Here is a 19,719-nt window from a genome sequence, read left to right as displayed (position 1 = left end):
GGGCAACAAGGAGATATTTTGAAGGTCATTCTTCAGTGCAGGGCTGATCTAGGTCCGGTGCCCCCATCGCCCTTAGTGCAGCCTCCATCCCCCCTACTGCCACTCCTGCACTGCTGAAATTTGACAGTGGAGTGGCCAAAACAAACAAATCAAAGGTTTGTCACCAAAATTAGGAAGCATACTGTCACAGATTCAAAGGTGCCACATTTATTTTGTTTTTAAGGTACATGTGTGTACTTAAGGTACATTTTGAGTCTCCTCCATAGCAGTTTCTTACTGAGTTTTGATGCCAAGACACTGATAGTTTTTTTGCTACTGCAGGTAGTGCAACAGCAGGAGCACAACCCTGGACTTCCTGAATTTGCCCATCCCTGGTGGTGCAAATTCCTCTGGCATCATATCATACTTACAAACACAGAACTGGCAACCCATGTAGGGATGCCATTGACACCTTGAAGCTTCTCTTAAAGCTGCTTCTGCTGTTTTATTGCAGGGTTCTTGAGATCTTTGCCCTCTGTAGCAATCAATTATAAGAAAAAGTGCTACCATCAACACATTTTGTAAGATTCTTGAATTGATCCATGATGTATAGTTTGTTGATTGGATAAAGATTTGTCTGGGGTCTAGCGGGGTGGTTAATTCCACTTGGATGACTCTGTTGAAGATTTTGGAAAGGAGTCGTTACAACTTTCAAGGGCTCTTGAAGGAACTTAGGGCAGGGCATGTCTACACCAGCCTGGGATCGTCCTGGGATCATCCCTGTGCATCTAAATGCCACACAGGGGATCCCGGGAGCAGGCAGGGACGATCCCTCCATTTTCCTGGGATAACCCTTAGGTGTAGAAAGGGCCTTAGTCTTGACACCAGTCTCCCTTCATCCTTGTTCTTGCCTGAGGTATGTTGCAGGGCCCTGGCAAGGAATCCTTATCCAATTATGAATCTTACAAATCCATCTCTTACCTGAAAATTCACCCTCCTTTGTGTATCCAGGAAACCTTTGGACTTGACCATTGAAGACAGCTGGTGTGGACTATTTGCCCGTCTTCTCGAACCTGAGAAATAGTTCTTTTGTGGCATTGCCTCTAATCCCTTCTGCAGCTTGTTGAGGGGAATACTGGAGCACCTGTGGTCCAGGTGCAGAAGCATCCGAGGCAGTAGCCTCTGCTCCTGAGAAGTTCCCCCTCTTTGATTATATTTAGAGAGTGGGAAACTCTGTGCTGCCTCCTCTCCAATTACCAAGTGGATACTGAAAGAGAGAGGAACTGTGTCCAGTGGCTATTCCATCCTTCTTCTGCCCAAGCAGCCTTGCTGGAGAAAAGGACAGGATGGGGAGAGAAAGAGGCTCAGCAGTGAGTTGTTGGCTCCTTCCTCAGCTTCTGTTGGTCTGAAGCCACATAGTGTCTCCATTCTTCCTCCGCCTCCTCAAAGTGCTTTTGTCTTCTTAAGGTGCTTTTTCCTATCAGAAATTAGCTGATCAAAATAATTGTAAAGAACTATATAGCTATACCATTGCTTCAAGTTCTTTGGCCGTGTTGTTCATCTTCATAGAATCATAGAATAGAGTTGGAAGGAGGCTACAAGGCCATCGAGTCCAACCCCCTGCTCAATGCAGGAATCCACCCTAAAGCATCGCTGACAGATGGCTGCCCAGCTGCCTCTTGAAGGCCTCTAGTGTGGGAGAGCCCACAACCTCCCTAGGTAATTGATTCCATTGTCGTACTGCTCTAACAGTCAGGAAGTTTTTCCTGATGTCCAGCTGGAATCTGGCTTCCTGTAACTTGAGCCCATTATTCCGTGTCCTGCACTCTGGGAGGATCGAGAAGAGATCCTGGCCCTCCTCTGTGTGACAATCTTTTAATTATTTGAAGAGTGCTATCTTGTCTCCCCTCAATCTTCTCTTCTCCAGGCTAAACATGCCCAGTTCTTTCAGTCTCTCTTCATAGGGCTTTGTTTCCAGACCCCTGATCATCCTGGTTGCCCTCCTCTGAACACATGCTCCAGCTTGTCTGCATCCTTCTTGAATTGTGGAGCCCAGAACTGGATGCAATACTCTAGATGAGGCCTAATCAGGGCCGAATAGAGAGGAACCAGTACCTCACGTGATTTGGAAGCTATACTTCTATTAATGCAGCCCAAAATAGCATTTGCCTTTCTTGGCTTTCCACTGATCTTTTCCCTTCATTCCTTGTTGGACCTGGTTAAAAAATCTGGCTGGAGAGGCCAGGAGCCAACGTTCAGATGGTTTATAAGGCCGCACAACTGATGGTGGTGGTGGTCTCAAAGACAGTTTCTGCAGTGAGAGGCAACTCTATGCCCTTCCTGTGCTGGCTCTGTTTGTTTGTGTGTGCGCGCGTGTGTGTTTACAGCATGGGACCCTGCTGAAACACTTCTTTCCTTGCATACTTAGGGACCCAGTTCTTTCTAGGCTGCATTGGGCTAAAGAAGAAGAAAGGATGTGATGACACAGGACTAGTGTATGGACAAAAGAAGCTGCTCCCCAGTGGAGGAGTTGTTTGACAAGCTGGCCCTGCCTCCTTACCTCAGGGGAGAGGCAATTCCAAAGGATCCAGGACAGCCTTCCCCAACCAAATGCCCTCCAGATCAGCTCCAGTAAGCATGGAATGCTGGGAGTTGTAGTCTAAAACATCTGGAGTGCTCCAAGCTGGGGAAGGCAGATCCTCCTGGAGAACTAGTTATTTCAGGGGGGGAAAGGCTCCAGCCTAGCACTGACTCTGCTGTGCTAAGCCAACACAAAGATGAGCACAAAGACTTCCATGAATTAGAGCAGCCTTCCCCAACCTGCAGACATTTTGGATGACAACATCTATCACCCCTGACCATTGGCCATACTGGCTGGAGCTGTTAGGAGTTGTAATACAAAACATCTGGAGGACAGCAGGCTGGGGAAGGCTGTCATAGAGCCTATTTCATCAGATGCATGAAGTGTAACCCTCAAGTTGGCAGCAGACATGGACAACCTTGTCGCCATTGGCCCAGTTCCCCTCCTTGCTCTCATCATGTCCGTCCCCTTACTGCCAACTGGACTGAGGCTGGAAATAGCTGTTCACACAAGAGTTCCCTTTTGCTGAAAGGTTCTTTTAGTGGTTTCTGAATATTGCCATTTCTGATGTCAGATTTGTTTCCATTTATTATGTTGCATAGGGACTGGCCTGTTAGTTTGTATCCTGGGGCTGTGATTATGGATTCTTTTGGGGTTTTTAGCTATGGGGTCTATCATTATGAGCTTATGCATTTCAAAATTTACCACTACACACTTGTTGCAGCGATTTTTATTTTTATTTACATAGGAGAACATTAAAAAAACTGAGATTCAGAGCTTCTAATCTCTGGCTCACATAATTGAACCTTGTACCAAAAAAGAAAAAAAAAGGCACACAAGAAACACTGTCATACCTCCAGTTGCAACATTTATTTAGATTTTTACTGAAATCAAACATGAAAAGCACTTCTTTGGCCATTTTATTCTAGATTCTGTACTTGTGGACTTTAATATGGGAGCAGGGGAATCAGCCTTTAGGTCTAGGAGTTTTTCCAGATAAAAATACAGCAATTAAACCTTACTAAAACCCTTACTGTGTAAATGCAGCTTTGACTTTTTCATTTCTGGTGAAAACTATTTTTTCTAACTTGGAATTTTTGCAGCTGAAAGATCCAAACATGCTGCAGTTCCTCAAAGGACCTGAAACCTGGAGACAGCTAATAAGTGACTCCCAGATTTTGCAGATCAGAATAGTCTTAGCCAACTTGCAGAAACTACTGAAAAAAATGTGTTCTATTCCATCGGAACAGACTGAAGACCTGTATCTCATCATTTCAGACCTGTGTAACCAAATGCATCGGCGATGCAAAAAACAATGAGAAGACGTATTTCTAATCAGGCAAGGCGACTGAGCCAGCTTCATAGACAAAAAATTAAACATCTTCAGTCTTCTACGGTTTATCCTACTGATTCTAACTTGCACGGCATTCTGCACAGAATATGAATGAAACTATGCAAACATTGCATTACACTAGAATTCCTGTTACACGACTCCCTTGATTACCAAGATTTGTTATGGAAATTACAATTTATTTCAAATGTTTTAGTTCTGTTAAATTTATGGAGCTGTTCATTCCAAGGGTTTTTTTTTTATGATATAATCTCTTAAATCTATATACCTAAAGGTATACTGTTCTATGTACAGTATTTTATTGCTGCACTATTAGGGAAATGAAAAACAAGGAATTAATTCTGATAAAATGAAGGGAAACAGTTCAGTGAAATCCATGGCTTTGTAAAAACTATTTAGCAATTATTGTTTACTAGTTTTTTGTTGTTTTGATGAGGCCATGATTCGTTTTTTTGGTATTTGATAGTTTGTAATACTTAAACTTATACCAACTTTATTATGTTATAATATTAAGCTATATTTAAAACTAACACTTACTTTAATGTGTTGTTGTTTATCGCTTTAATGGTAGATTTTAGTCTTAGCCACTTTGATTTCCATTAAAGAGAAAACAAGATGTAACGTTTTAAAATAACTTGGGGCAAAACCAAGTAATTTTAATTACCATAAATCTCCTGTTTTGGGAAGAGTAAGAGGGTATTGGAAGAGTCTTCAGGATTGCCCCTTCTCTCAGCAGAAGGCAGGGCCAGCTTGGAGGAACACCCGATGTCACAGACCAAAACATCGTCCAGTAAAAATACATACTGTATTAATGGTGATGTGGTGAGCAGGGGGTGACAACCCTTTTTTTAGCTTTGTGACACTGCCATTCCTGAATGCTTTGCTATTCTGTTACTTTTCACAACAGGGAGGATTGGGGTGCTTTGTAGCTCTCTTACTTTCCTCAACAACGGTTGCAAGATCAGGCTGCTTTACTGTGAGAATTACAGTTAAAAAACCAACAGGGCAGGTTGAATGCTCTTCTTACCCTTCAAGAGCAAGAGATATATCATAAAGATTTTTTTTTTTAGTTAGGAGGGCATACAGCAAGCCTTTGGGATATAGAAAAGCAGAGACTGAATGGGGAAGGTTGTAGGTGTCCAGAAGATGTATAGATGAACCGCTCTTTGAAGAATCCTTTTCCCAAATCAACTAACATTAATCTTATCATCATCATCAAATCAATTTATTTTATTTGACTAATAGCCATTACAAAGAAAACAGCTTGGTAGAACACAGGGGTTCTTAACCTGGGGTCCATGGACCCACCCACCCACAAGGGGTCCATGGATGGGCTTCAGGGGGTCCGTGAAAGTCAAATAAAAATTTATATTTGCTATATTAAGGGAATCACTGGAGTTTTTTTTAAAAATTTAAAACGCTGTATCTTTAAATACAGTTCCAGGAAGGGACAATGACCGGACATGAGCTGGAATGGGGACAGCGTTGGGAGTTTTATATGATCATATAAAACTCTCAACACTGTTCCCATTCCAGCACTTGTTTCTATCAAAACGAAAAGTCGAAATCGATTGGATATCAAAGATGACATGCATGTTACCTTGTCAAAGACCACGTCACAGTTTCATCTTCTTATTCAAGCCAAACAACCACCACCTTTTCATTGAAATGAACTTTTGAGCAGAATTAAAGTTTTGTTTTGTTTAATTTGCACATGATGATTGTATTTCATTTTTGTATGGAGTGGCCATTAATTTTTGCATGAAAAGGGGTAAGAATCATATTTTTTTGTTAAGCTTGTTCACTTTATCCATACTTTGTGTATGTCATACACTGTATGAGGCAATCAATTTTCAATAAAATAAAGTATATTCATTGCATACAAAGTTGTGTTTATGTGCATTTTTCTAGGGAGGGGGTCCATAGCTTTCACTAGATTTTCAAAGGGATCTGTGACTCAAAAAAGATTAAGAACCACTGCATTAACAGAATATCAACATGCAATAACAGAAATCAAATTAGTGAATTGCCTGCCCAGTCCACCGCAATGTAAGAGACTTAAACTGCCCTGCACGAGGCTGGGAGGACTTCAGGACTGGCAACTCTGCCCATGGGACTGGTGAGAGAAGAGAACTGGGGGAAGAGGACTGCTCTGCCATCCACAGCAGCCTGCTGCTTGTGCAACTGACACCCCCCACACACACACACCTCCCAGCCACTTTCCCTGGTGTCGGCGGTTCACTGATTGTGGAGTGGAGCCAACTGCCAAGGTTCTCTCCAGCCAATTGGCAGAAGAGGGCTGTCTCCAAGCCTGTTGAGACCTTGAGGTTTGGAAGAGACTTAAACTGCCCTGCCATGAGGTGGCGGGCCGTCACTGGCGGCGGGCCACCCCAATAAGGGTGGCCCCGAAGGGGGCGACACCAAAGGGGGTACGCCCCTTTGGTTTGCCCCTTCGGGATGCCACAAGGGTGAGGGTGTTTCTCTGTTCCTCTTTCCTCCCTGGGCTGTCAACTCACTGCTTATTTAACGATAACCTCAGTTATGTGAGTAGAGTTTCCCTGAGTGAGAACAGGGATCTCCTTGGAATAGGTGTAATTACATCTTGTAACCTCCCCACCCTGAGTGAGAGACAGATGTTGGGGGGGGGGGACTTGTTGCTCCTGTGTTAACTGTGTGCTGTTTATAGTGTTTGCTGAGCTTCCAGCAGCCATCTTGTCTGTTTTTTTAAGCTTCTCTGCAATTTCTTGGATCCTATTCCCTTGGTTTAAAATAATTTTGATGTTTCTTTCTCTGGTTCTCTGTCTGCTGTCATTCCCCATCCAAGGCTGAGCTTTCCAATTGTTTTTGAGTTGTTTTCTGATTTTTCAGGGCAGCTTTTTTGCATTCAGGCTGAGGCGTTCTGACCTCACGCTGCCATTTTCTCAGCACCCAAGCTCCGCCCCACCCTGCATACTGTTCTAATGCTAGGAGAAAAGAACCAGCAAGTCAAGTGTTGCTTGAGATCATTTTATTAATTTTCTACATTTCTATCCCAGTCTATTTAGGATGAGAGGTCAGGTAACAGCCAATTTGGAGTACAAAAAGTAACACATCTAATATATAACAAAATATTCTCTTATTATGTTGAAAAGAAATAGACTATCAATATTTCCAGAGGAGCTAGTGAAGAAAGGGGAAATCAAAAAATAAAGCATGTGATAAACTATTCAGCACTGTTTATTTCTTTTCTCCTCTCTAGTTTCTATCTTAGCAGAATTTACTAACTTTTTATAGTGCAATAGTTCAATATTTTGGTATATTGCATTATATTGCACTATATACCTTATGGCAGGAGACACTCCATCCAGGTTGTGTGATGTTTTAGTGTGAGAAGCCAGCTTCTTCCTCAGAAGTTTCAGAAGGACTAGACAAATATGACAGGATTCCCCTTTAATTAAAGACAAAATGGTTTCAGGTTGAATGGAGAATCATCAGGACTTGATCTCTCAAATGGAGGTAAGAAAACTGATATTGCAGCAGCCGTAGTAGTCTGACAGTAGAGGGCCCTGGGTCACTGAAATTTGGCTTCTGAATGACTTTTGCAGGTGTGTATTTAAAGCGCCAGCCATCCCCCAACTGCAAGAAGCCCAGGCAGTGGCAGTGGCATTTAGGAGGTGATGGTGAATCCAGGATGGAACAGATGCACACATGGCATTTGTTTGCAACTTCTTGATGGTCTGCTTGCATATTCAACTATTCAACCAACTCCAATCAAGACTCTATATATAAAAAAAGGAACATCTATCAGTTGAGCTCCCTGCATTGTAATGAAGCAATAAACATAGAAATAAATTAAGGAAAAAAATGATAACCAACGAGTAATCTCAGATTTCAGTTTGATGACTGCAAATCAACTCTTTCCCAAGGGTGCTAACCTGAGGGTGTTATCAAAGCTGTAACAACATTTTGTGATGGTGGTGAGTTACAACATCTTTACAGCTTTTATAACATTTTAATAATAGCTCCTAAAAAGTACTGGATGTATAACCTCCTCCTTGGGGTTTCATTAAAATGCATTTCATTATAATTTATTTCATTTTACTTATGTCTTTTCAGCTAATAGTTGCAATATTGTGAAGAAGTGTTTTGCGAAACAGGTTAAAAGAACCGGAGGCCTGTATATCAACTGACCATTTGTTTTGTCTGTAAAAAAAAATCTATTTAGCTATTGCAGCTTTTTCAATCTATGTTAAACAACTTGTGTATATTTAATGTCACTTCATGCCTAAAGTGGTGATACCATATATAGAAAAATAATATATATATATATATATATATATATATATATATATATATATATGATAAAAACCATCCTTTCACCCTAGTTCTTCAATTTGTTATATGCCTAGCAGTTGTGTGCCATGTGCATCATTCTTGTTAGATAACTTTCTCCAATGGAAAGTGGAGGAAGGAACTAGAGGATTGGCTGTCCTTGACTTAATATTAACCAATAGGGATGACTTCGTGGATAAAGTGGCAATTACAGGAACTTTGGGGGAAAGTGACCACATCATACTTGAGTTCTTGATTTTAAGGGAAGCAAAAGCTGAGTGTAGCCATACAGGTACTCTGGATTTTAGGAAAGCTGATTTTAGTAAACTCAGAACTATGATAAGTAAGGTCCCATGGCAAGTGGCCCTAATGAGAAAAGGAGTCCAAGATGGGTGGGAGTTTTTTAAAAAAGGAAATTTTAAAGGCACAATTACAAACAATTCCAACAAGGAACAAAGATAGAAGACAACAGAAGAAACCAAGGTGGCTCCACAAAAAGCTTGGAAATGACCAGGAAAAAGAAGAAGATACACATAGGAAGTGGAAGGAAGGCCTGGCTACAAAAGAAGATTACAGACAGGTGGCACAGAAGTGCAGAATGGTGACAGGAAGGCTAAAGCTGAGAATGAGCTGAGCCTAGCGAGGGATGCTAAAAGCAACAAACGATAGCTCACAGATTTATGGTGTTTCTTAAATCAGAATGTCAAAGACTGTATCTATTTTTCAATACCATACCAGACATACTAGAACTGATTTGCTGTTAGTAACCCCATATCTCTTATCTAAGATTAGAAATGTAGAAATATAACCTTAAACCTTATCAGATCATCCCCCTGTGGGTTGTGAATGGGAAACTCATGATATATAAGCTATTTATTAATGGAAAGTAAATCCACTTTTGCTATTAAATGGAGCAATTAAAAGTGAGGTAATAAAAGAATCAAGAGAATTGTTTATATTAAATTACACTGGAGATGTCAACCAAGGAAATTTTAGTAAAAATAGTAATTTTGGCCATAATGCAAGCGTGGGACACTGTAAAAAATATTCCTCTTCATCATATATAACAACATATTTTCAGTTGCTGCTAAAGGTTTATTATGGGTGAAATATGGTATTACAGGAACATGCTAAGACAAAGAAAGAATATGAGCTGGGCTGAGCAAAGAACAAGAATGCAAGTGGATCAGCCCCAACGGTTCCAATATTAGCAAATTAAGAATTACAGAAATACTCCGTCTACTACAGGTCCTCTAAGAATGGAGTTATTTAAATTTGAAAACTAATTGTGGCGACAAAAATGTTCTGAAGGTGTATTGACAAGAATATATAATTTACTGTTAGATCAGGATTTAAGTAAGGGAGAATTCTTTAACACCAAAAAAGAAGCCACTACAGGAGCTTGTCTTGATGAGGGGAAAGCCCCAGGATGGATCCGCGTGGCGCGAGGTCATTTATACCAGCGGTCCCCAACCTTTTTGGCACCAGGGACCGGTTTTGTGGAAGACAATTTTTCCATGGACCGGGGGTGGTGGTGTTGAGCGGATGGTTTTGGGAAGCTCCCCCTGCCCCCACTCCAGCGTCCTGGCTTTGCTTCGGCTGGGTGGGCGCCCAGCTGAAGCGAAGCCCGGACGCTGGGGCAGGCGGGCGGCTTTCGAACGGCGCGCCCAGAAGTCGCTCTCCCAGACATGAAGTAGGCATGAAGTAGCAGTGCGCAGGCCAGGAACTTGTCAGACTTAATCTGGTTTGCCTGAGAAAGCTCTGGGCCTTGAAACCTCTGCCTTATCGTGCTCATGCTGTACTGGTTGGACTACGGACTTCTTGGACTCTGTGACTCTCTCCTGCCCTTGGAACTCGGACCAGCTTTGTGGACCTTCGTGACCGTCTCTCTATTGCCCTTTATGACGACCGGATTGATTTATGGACTGGCTTTGACTTCTTCGTAAGCACAGAAAGACTGTTCTGTTTATTTATGTTTGAACTGTGTGTTTAGTTTATTCTCGACCAGAGAAATACAAGTTAAGTCTTATCTCTTCCTTTGGTGTGTTTGCTGTTACCTGGTGGCGTTCCCAGTCTGGGCACACAGCCCATTTAGATAAGTTGAAAAGTGGCTGGTTGCTAAGCCGCTTCTCAGGACACCCTACTCGTTACAACCCCCGCACTCTCTCCTTTGCATGGGGACAATGCGAAGGAGCACAAACGCAGGGGGGGTTGAGGCGCCGCCATCAAGACCCAGCCCAGGACCTGCCCACGTCACATGCTTCAGTGAAGCATTGTCCTCAATGCCATCATCTGGCAGAGCTACCCAGCTTCTTCTTAGCAAGGCTCTGTGACGTCCGATATACGTGGAACAGCGATTTTTGTTGAAACAGCCTCAATTTTAAATCTTCATACGGATTTAATTTCCATTGAATAGACTGTAACGAGTATTTTTTATTTCACGGCATTCTGAAATAAAAAATTTGACATTCTGAACATCTGCTGGGGAAGCTTACTGGCACAATCCGCAAATTTATATAACGGGGCTCAAAGGACCACAGGCCACTGAAGAGTTGCGCTGCCAGAAGGTGAGCGTCATGGTGGAAATAATTGTGCAAACAATAAGGATAAAAAAAAAACTAGTCTGATAAAGATGAAGAAGAATAGAAGAAATATTTTGGAAGACTATCTAAGCTCAACTGTCCCAGAAAAGAGGTAAAAGCAGAGAAAACTTTCAATACCCTTTCCAGAAATGGAAGGGAAAGGAAGGAGCCTGGTTGTTGTTTTTATTGTTCACAAGGTTCCACCTAAGGGTATGTCATTCTCACGCTTTTGGCTGTGGCACAAAACTTGTGTGGCACAGAAGAGCACAAAAAATTGGCACAGGTGCTATTATGACAATATTCGGGGTTTTTTGTGTATTAACTACGAACTAGCATTTGATGTATTGGTACAAAGTTGTGGGTGGCGAAACGAAACCTGGGATTCTAGGCAAAAAAACTTTAGTATATGTTTGGAGGAGATACTAATTTGGGGGGGGGGTTGTAGTTAACAGAGCCCCCTCCAACATTTTATTTGAGAGCAGCAAAAGCTGGATTGACATATAAAGGACCAAATTCTTCTTGCATATGGCAGTCAGTTAGAAGTCCTCTACTCAATTTTCAGAAATCCAACTTCTATTTGATAAAAAGAATGTAGGATTCCTATTGGCTGGCAGAGAAAAATCCCCAGAGCACTTGAGGAGTCTGAGGACTTTAACCTCTTAGTCTCCTACAACTAGGCTTGCAGGAACTTAAAGGTACCCCCACCCCTTGCCTTTTAGCATCTGAAGCAACCATCTTGCTCTACCAGCCTGATGAAACTAACCTGAACAGTCTGTCACCCTCCTGGAAAATTCTCAAAACCCAAGGTAAAAGAGCCACTGAAGAAAACCAGATAGTAGAGAAAATCCAAGGTTTCTTTCCCCTTAATGTCACAAACTGGCTGGGTGAGATGTGTGTTGAGAAGGCTTTTAAGCTGAAGCTTGAATGATGTGCCATTTCCTCACTGTGCCTAGCAAAGAAATGGGAAGGGAGGCAGGGACAGGTAGTCGTAGCTACTCATGGCCTTAGCAATAGTGCTGCTACTACAGGAACTACAATAAACATGGCTTGGGACCGCAATACCTGATGGAACGCCTCTCCCGACATGAACGTACCCGTACACTGCGCTCAACATCTAAGGTCCTCCTCCGAGTGCCTACTCCGAGGGAAGCTCGGAGGATGGCAACAAGGGAGAGGGCCTTTTCGGTGGTGGCCCCCTGACTGCGGAATGATCTTTCCGATGAGGTTCGCCTGGCGCCAACACTGTTATCCTTTAGGCTCCAGATCAAGACTTTTCTCTTCTCCCAGGCATTTAACAGCATTTAACAACGCTAAGTTTGTTTTCTAACGGACCCCCGGAACTGTTGTTTTTTAAATGGATGCTGCTGTTTTTATGTCTCTGATGGTTTTTAAATTTTGTATATTTTTTAATGTTTACTGTTTTTAGCTTTTGTGAACCGCCCAGAGAGCTTCGGCTGTGGGGCGGTGTATAAATGTAAATAAATAAATAAATAAATAAATAAATAATAAACTGGGGAAGATTTCTGTTTTGATCATTCCCTGCCTCCTCCCAGGATAGGAGTGATGTTCCACACCACCATCCAGTCCATTCAACTGGAAATTTTCTTTTTAACTTGAAAAGGTTAACTTTTTAGAGCAAGTGGACAACTTTGAGTGTTCAAGATTATTCCCATATTAGCTAAAATGGTGTAAGTGGAGGAATGAATTAACAGCCTTGTCTCTCCCCTCAGCCAACAAGACTAAATATGAACAGTTCTCTGAACTATTCAAGGGCATGCTAAAAAGTCACCCTGACATTTTACCATCCTCTCAAAAAAATCTTAAAACTCAACTTTCAAGTACAGAAGTACTTATCAGGTTCTTCCCCAATCTTCCTAGAGTGGGAGGTCTTGATGGCAGATTGGCGAATCACCCCAAATTTTTAAAACTGTTTTTCCTTCTTATTCAAACCCCCTCCTTATTCAAAATCACTGTTAAGTAGATCTCTTAGACTCACCATCACGCTGCTATTCTGGTCATGTTTTGCTTCTTGCATGACAGTGCTAAAACTGTCGAGGTAGCTTAAATTTTCTTCTATCAAATGTGCAAAAGCCACCCTGCCAAGAAAAAGCAGAGGAGGGCAGCTTTAAATTACAGTGAACCTTACCTGTACACCTCCAACACATTGAAGAAAATGTGGTTCGTTTATAACTCTCTGTATAGTTGAATATTAATGTCAAATATTGAAAGTATGGTAACATGGCTTCTATTGATTTCCTGGTGAATACCAATAGAAAATGCCAATAATCTCTATCTTCTAATATTCACAGTGCCATTTTCACAGTGCCAGTCCCTTCTGTCCACTTTTGATTGGTAATGTAGCATTTTCTGTTATGAAGGATAAGATACTACATCAAGATGAATATTGCAAACCGTTCTTCTTCATGGTCTCTGTGCATCACACCATGGGCTCTGCGCCTGCGCAGAGCAGCACTGGGAAACTTCTAAAGCTGAGGCGTTTGGGGCGGGAACCCCTCCCCCATGGCGCCGGGCGCATGCTCAGAAGGGTTCCCGCCCATTCCCCTCAGTTCTCTTTGACCACCATTGTGGCAACATCATTGAGAAGCTTCTCTTCTGAATTTTCAGGTGTTTGTCTTCAAAAAAAAGAAAAAGAAAAAAGGATTATATATACTTAGTTGTTTTATTATAGTTATTAAACAAATAGGATTCTCTTCCATAATTTGGGTCGCAGCTGCTCCCAAAAAATACGGACAAATCATATGGCCCTAAGGGCCCCTTTTCGTAAGTGTTCTGCTTGTGGGAGTAAACTTCCACCCTCCAACGGCCACTCCCTTTGCCTTTTGAGGGTCAAGCTGTCGAGAAGTGCAGATTTTGCCAAGCTTTTTCTAAGCAAACGCGCAGGAATCGATCCGATCGTCTTAAGGCTATTATATGGACCAAGACTCTTCAAGCGGTCGACACTTTAACCAAGCCTCAACGCTCAGATACTGTTTCTCCTCCTTCTCTGCTTCTTGAGGAAGCAGGACCAAGTAGATTGAGCGGTGACCTTAAATATCACTAAAAAATTATCTAAGAAAGTGAAATCTCCACAACGGCCTCTGATTGAAAAACGTGCCGATGCCGACGACCCTCAGTCTCCAAAAGGACAACCAGATTTACAAGAGTCTAGTATTGAGGCGTCGATACCGGCTCTGATGCCGATATCAGTGGTGGCAGCAACTGGCCGTTTATCATCCCAACAACCTTTAGTGCTGCCGCCACTGTCACCGTTGCTCTGCTCACCGATACCGATGGTGCCGCCACGAAGTGAACAGGACCCCCACCTGCTCACCTTGACTTCTGAGGGAGAGATTAGGGAACTTACCCCACGTCGATCTCGCCCTCCTTCTCAACAACAAGGGGACCCTCAACGCCATCGAGGGTGACAATTGCCAGATTCAATGTTCTTGGTGGCGTCAAGCAGGGATTATTATTATCCTTCACCACGGTGTTGACACTGATCACGATCCCCCCTTGAATGGCACAGACGTTCAGATTTTAGCCGTTCTTATCGGTCTCCTCATCGTGATTATGATTCGCACCAATACCAGGATAGTAGAGACTGGGACTCTTATGACTGTCATCGCTATGATGACATTAGATATTGCCCCCGGCAGACACACAAAGGGGCTATGACAACACAAACAGAGGTCTTTCTGTCTCAACCCAGGGATGATCATATGAGACTCCCTTGCCAGACTCAAACGATATGACCAGATCCACTGCCAGAATCGCACTTGGGAATTACTAGCTGCCAATCCACTGTTGGTCATCAGGCTAGGGACCACGTTTCCCTGACGCCAGTTCATCAAAGTTCCGACATTGAAGATTATTGTTCAGCCTCTTCTTCCTTGCTGTCTGTCCATCCATCTATCTCATCCCCAGATGCAGACGTGGCCGCTCAAGGAGCTCTATCTCCTTCAGAAGATCTTGGAAAATTCACAGACTAGGTTATGCGTATGGCCCAAGCTCTGGGAACTGCAGTGCAGCAGGCTGCCCCAACGATTCAGGATCCAGTTTTTGATTCCGTATTGATGGATATAACGCGCCGTTTCCATACCTACGTTGCTGGTCCTATTAAATACTATCAAACATTCCTGCAACACACTGTCAATGATGCCACCAACATCGAAAAGACTGGATAGCCTCTATAGGGTACAACAGGAGGGAGCCAATTTCCTTCTTCAGCATCTGGCACCAAACTTGACCATTGTTGAGGCAGCCCAGGGCAAGACCTCACGTCAACATGCTTAGCCTATAGACAAAGAAGGAAGACGTTTGGATCTCTTCGGTCGATGAGTTTATTCCTCGACCACTCTCGGTTTAAGAGTTGCTAATTACCAGGCCACAATGTCTGGATACCAGCTCCTGCTAAGGGAGGAAATGGGAAAGTTGATCCCTGATGAGAAACGCACTCTTGCACACCGCCTTCATAATGAAGCTCTTAAACTATTACACCAGCACATTCACACTTCGAAGCATGAGGCTGAATGTGAGTTGAAAGCTCTTATCGCCACCATTGCCTTCCCAAGAGATGCTGTTCAAAAGGCTCGGGCGACAGCGAGAAAGATGGGTTTCCAACAGCCATAAATCTCACCTCAATGCTGGTGAATCCTACCTTGACGACTGGCTCCTCGTCACCAAGACAAAGCTCCAATTGCAAAGGTCCATCAACGTCACCTGCAATCTTCTCAGTCAGCTTGGCCTATATATAAATTACAAAAAATCTCATCTTCTCCGACAGCTAATTATCCAATTCATTGGCAGTCTATTGGACTCTACCGTCAGCAGGGTTTTTCTCCCGAGGGATCGAGCCCAGAAGATAATACACCTGGCAACCACCATCAAAGAAGCAAATCGTGTAGGGCATTTGATATCCAGTGGTTACTCGGACTCATGGCCTCAACAACGGCTGTCGTGCAGCACTCCAGATTCTGAATGCGACATCTGCAGTTTTGGTTTCTCCCAACGTTCGACATCAACGCCAATGCCAGGTGTACCACGTTAGTTCTCCCACCTTTGATCCAAGCATCCTTTGCATAGTGGACGATGCCGAGTTCTTTGAATCAAGGGGTGCCTTTTCGCTCTCGCGATCCATGACATCATGATGACAGATGCTTCCCTCCTCAGTTGGGGTGTACAATACCAAGGTCTACATGCCCACAGACATTGGTCCGGTGTCGAACGCACCAATCACATCAAGTGGTTGGAGCTAATGGCAGTTTACAAAGCATTAAGAGCCTTCGAACCAAACTTACGACAGGGACTCTTACAAGTCACGTCAGACAACACCACCATTGCTTACTTGAACAAGCAAGGGGGGATAAGATCTTGACCCCTTCTAGAGCTTACTTTGCAGATATTGACTTGGTGTAGCAACAAGGAGCTACAGCTCACAGCCATACACATTGCCCGTGCTTACAACACCGTAGCAGACACTCTCAGCCGACACCGACAAGAATCTCATGAGTGGCAGCTACACAGACGAGTCCTAAACCACTTATTTCGCATCTGGGGTCATCCAGAGATCGATCTTTTTGCAACATCAACCAACTCGGTGCTCCCCCAATATTGCAGCAGAGTGGGGCAGGGAACAAACTCGATGAAACGCAGGTCTTTACTACACTTTCCCACCGTTACCTTTCATAGCTCGGGTCATTTCGAAGATTGTCACCGATCAGACGTCCTGCACTCTAGTGACCCCATGGTGGCCTCGCCAGATGTAGTTCACTCGTCTCCTCACTCTGTCACAAGACAACTACTGCAGCCTTCCGAATAAGCAGGATCTCCTCACTCAGTGCCGAGGACGCCTCAGCCATCCAGATCTAGAGACGCTCCGGCTCAAGGCCTAGAAAATCTAGACTGGGAGCTGAACAATTTTCCTGCTCCTCTACGCTGAGTTCTGCAGGCATCTAGAAAGAACTCAACCCAGGTGCCATATAATAAGAAATGGACTGCTTTCGCAGCTTATGCCTTGCAACCTAAAATCGCTTCCTTGCAACAAGTTTTATGCTTTCTTTCTTCACTTTTTGATAGAGGCCTTCGTTACTTGTCGCTGTGTGTTTATCTTGCAGCAATTTTTGCATCCCACCCTCCTGTTGAGGGATTCACAGTTTTTTCACACCCTCTTTCGAAAAGGTTTCTCAAGGCCGTTCATAACTTGGCCCCAATGGTCAGACTTGTGTTCCCTGCATGGAGCCTTTCAGTTGTTTTAAAAGCCTTAACTACTTCTCCTTTCGAGCCAATGGCCACATCGAACTTCAGGTTACTATCCTGGAAAACAGCCTTCTTGGTCGTGATAACGTCTGTGTGCCGGTCGAGCGAGCTCTGTGCTCTCTGAGTGGACCCACCATACCTTCCTTCCATAAGGACAATGTTCTCCTTAGGCCAGACCTCGCTTTCTTGCCTAAGATCGTTTCGGATTTCCATCTGAACCAGACAATCACTCTTCTGACCTTCTTTCCAGCACCATCTTCGGCACTGGAAACAACAATGCATACTGTCGATGTCAGGAGAGCACTTGCCTTTTATAAAGAGAGATCTGAGGCTTTTCAATCTTCACCTTGTTTATTTCTTTATAAGGGCCTACCAGTTTCATCTCAATGTTTATCTACCTGGACTGTTAAGACAATTGCTCTGGCATACGAATTACAGGGCCTATCGCTCACCAATCCAGTTAGAGCACACTCGATTCGGGCTATGGCTACTTTGACAGCTTTCGACAGGGGCATTGGTCTCCCAGACTTTGCAGGGCTGCGACAAGTGCGACATGGTCTCATCCTTCCACCTTCATCAGACACTACCGCCTTGACGTTCAAGCTCAAGCTGATGGCACCTTCGGAAGGCCAATATTGGAATGAACCCCTACCCTCCGACCTGGTAATTCAGCTCGCTATTCGCTCATGGTGTGATGCACAGAGACCACAAAGAAGAAAGACAGGTTGCTTACCTGTAACTGAAGTTCTTTGAGTGGTTATCTGTGCATTCACACAACCCACCCGCCTTCCCCGCTACAGTGTTCATGCATACATGGATACGGTATTGACGCTTCGGTGTCATGTAACAGGGGAATGGTGTCATGTAACAAGGATGTGTACTGTGAACACACTCGGTTTCGAGGCCATGATGTCGTTCTCAGGGAAATGGGCGGAAACCCCTCTGAGAATGCACACAGTACTGCGGGATCCCCTGTTCCCACCCAAAACTCCTCAACTTTAGAAAATCCCCAATGCTGCTCCGCACAGGCGCAGAGCCCATGGTATGAATGCACAGATGACCACTCGAAGGACTTCAGTTACAGGTAAGCAACCTCTCTTTTTCTTGCCTTTTTTAAAAAAATACTCTTGGACTCTGGTCTGGTCATACCTGTAGATCAGGAGACTAAGGGCTGCTCGGTTGTATGGGTTTGCACATACTTGTGTCTATTATTACAATCAATCGTAAGCATTTTAAAAGGATCAATTCAATTGAGATATACATTGTCTAAATAAATACAGTTTGCAAACTCAATTTTCAATATTTACATTGTTTATAGAGTTAAGAGACATATACTACGAGCAAAAGTTGACAAATTCTGACTAATCTTCACAGCCAACCTTTATTTTCTACTATGAAGTCCAGTTCCACCATGATACTGCAACAATATTATATATAATTTCAAAACAGTATGTGCTTCATTGGACAGAGTCATTATGTTGTATTAAAACAACTCAGATGTTAGCAAATCCATGAAATGATAGTCCCTTAAAATAGTTTATATTTGCAATTCATTTCCATTTTTCATTCTAGATTTTTTCTATCTAAATTTTAGGACTCATCTCTCCCCCCCTCCCCCCTCACTGCAGAGCTCAGATATATTAAAAAATGATTAAATTTTCAGGTAAAAACTCAAAATACATGGATTTTGGTGAATAAGATGCCTATTTTAATAACTTGGGTGGCTCTCTTGACAGGCCTCAACATCCATATCAGGGTCACCTTGTCTGAGGCAGCTCTGGCCCATAACAACTATCGGGCTATTCCATTAAGTTGTCAACCAAATATATGCAGCAGGAGACATTCTTGACTTAATTTTCTCAACCTGGTAGGAAGATTTAGTCCAGGGTGGGAGATTTCTTAGCAATTGCCATGTCATGGTGGGATCACTTACTGATGAGGTTTAGATTATCAATGATTTCCCCTTCTGCAACGGTGGGAACTTTTAGAATGGTCTGTTCCTGGAGACTAATTGAATCCAGTGGATTCCTCAAGGCCTTTGGGAGTCTTCTGGGTGGCAGAGCTTGTGTTCCTGTTGAAGCCCAATTACTCTGGGCAGCAGACATGATTGCTCCCAGATATGCTATCCTGCTTAATTCAGCGTGAAACAGTGCCCTGTGTTGGCCGTAACAGTCCCAGTGATAAAGCTGACCACAAGGCCAAGCAATAAACCAGGCCGACATTCCAGCAGCCACATTTCTGTTCAGGAAAAGCAGGAGTGGTCAAAGGCGGCAGTCAAACACAGTGAGGCAATCCAATACATATACAATCCAATGGCAGAGTCAAGCAGGGGTTCAAGTCTATAGCACAGAGATTCAAGCACAAGGCAGGGTCAGGAAAGCAGAAGAAACTAGTGAGACACTGTTTTAAGCAATTAGCAAGCTCTGCCTGAAGGCTTTTAATCACAAAGGCTGCTGAGCCCCACCCAAGCTCAGCTGCTGACCATTAGAGCTCTCTGGCCAGAGCCCTACTCAAGAGGAGCTGCTTTCTACTGGGGAGTCCATCTTTGTAAGCAAGCATAACTTCTTACAAGAGGCCTACTGGCTTGTCTCTTGAGACAACAACACTTTGTGGGTCAGGGGCTTGCTCAGCATCTGTTCCTGAGTCAGAGTCTCCTTCCC

The 19,719-nt window shown here is 43.4% G+C and overlaps 2 protein-coding genes across 2 annotated transcripts in view; one reads left to right on the top strand and one right to left on the bottom strand.

The window, feature by feature from the left end:
• Positions 1-3,981, top strand: part of ERICH6B (glutamate rich 6B) — a 56,678-nt gene extending 52,697 nt beyond the window's left edge. Inside the window, exon 15 of the mRNA XM_063133195.1 lies at positions 3,664-3,981. Within this exon, the coding sequence (XP_062989265.1) occupies positions 3,664-3,879 (216 nt within the window). The 3' untranslated portion in view covers positions 3,880-3,981. The remainder of the gene's footprint in view (positions 1-3,663) is intronic.
• A 2,922-nt stretch (positions 3,982-6,903) lies between these two features.
• CHUK (component of inhibitor of nuclear factor kappa B kinase complex) overlaps positions 6,904-19,719 on the bottom strand; it is a 70,416-nt gene continuing 57,600 nt past the window's right edge. Inside the window, exons 20-21 of the mRNA XM_063133190.1 lie at positions 12,801-12,900; positions 6,904-7,669 (exon numbers count right to left, since the gene is read on the bottom strand). Coding sequence (XP_062989260.1) covers positions 7,640-7,669; positions 12,801-12,900 — 130 coding nt within the window. The 3' untranslated portion in view covers positions 6,904-7,639. The remainder of the gene's footprint in view (positions 7,670-12,800; positions 12,901-19,719) is intronic.

The sequence above is a fragment of the Elgaria multicarinata genome, chromosome 8, assembly GCF_023053635.1.
Source record: "Elgaria multicarinata webbii isolate HBS135686 ecotype San Diego chromosome 8, rElgMul1.1.pri, whole genome shotgun sequence".
NCBI classification, from domain to species: Eukaryota; Metazoa; Chordata; class Lepidosauria; order Squamata; family Anguidae; genus Elgaria; species Elgaria multicarinata.
Note: the sequence above shows the minus strand (reverse complement) of the source record. Positions and strands in the feature narration are given on the sequence as shown.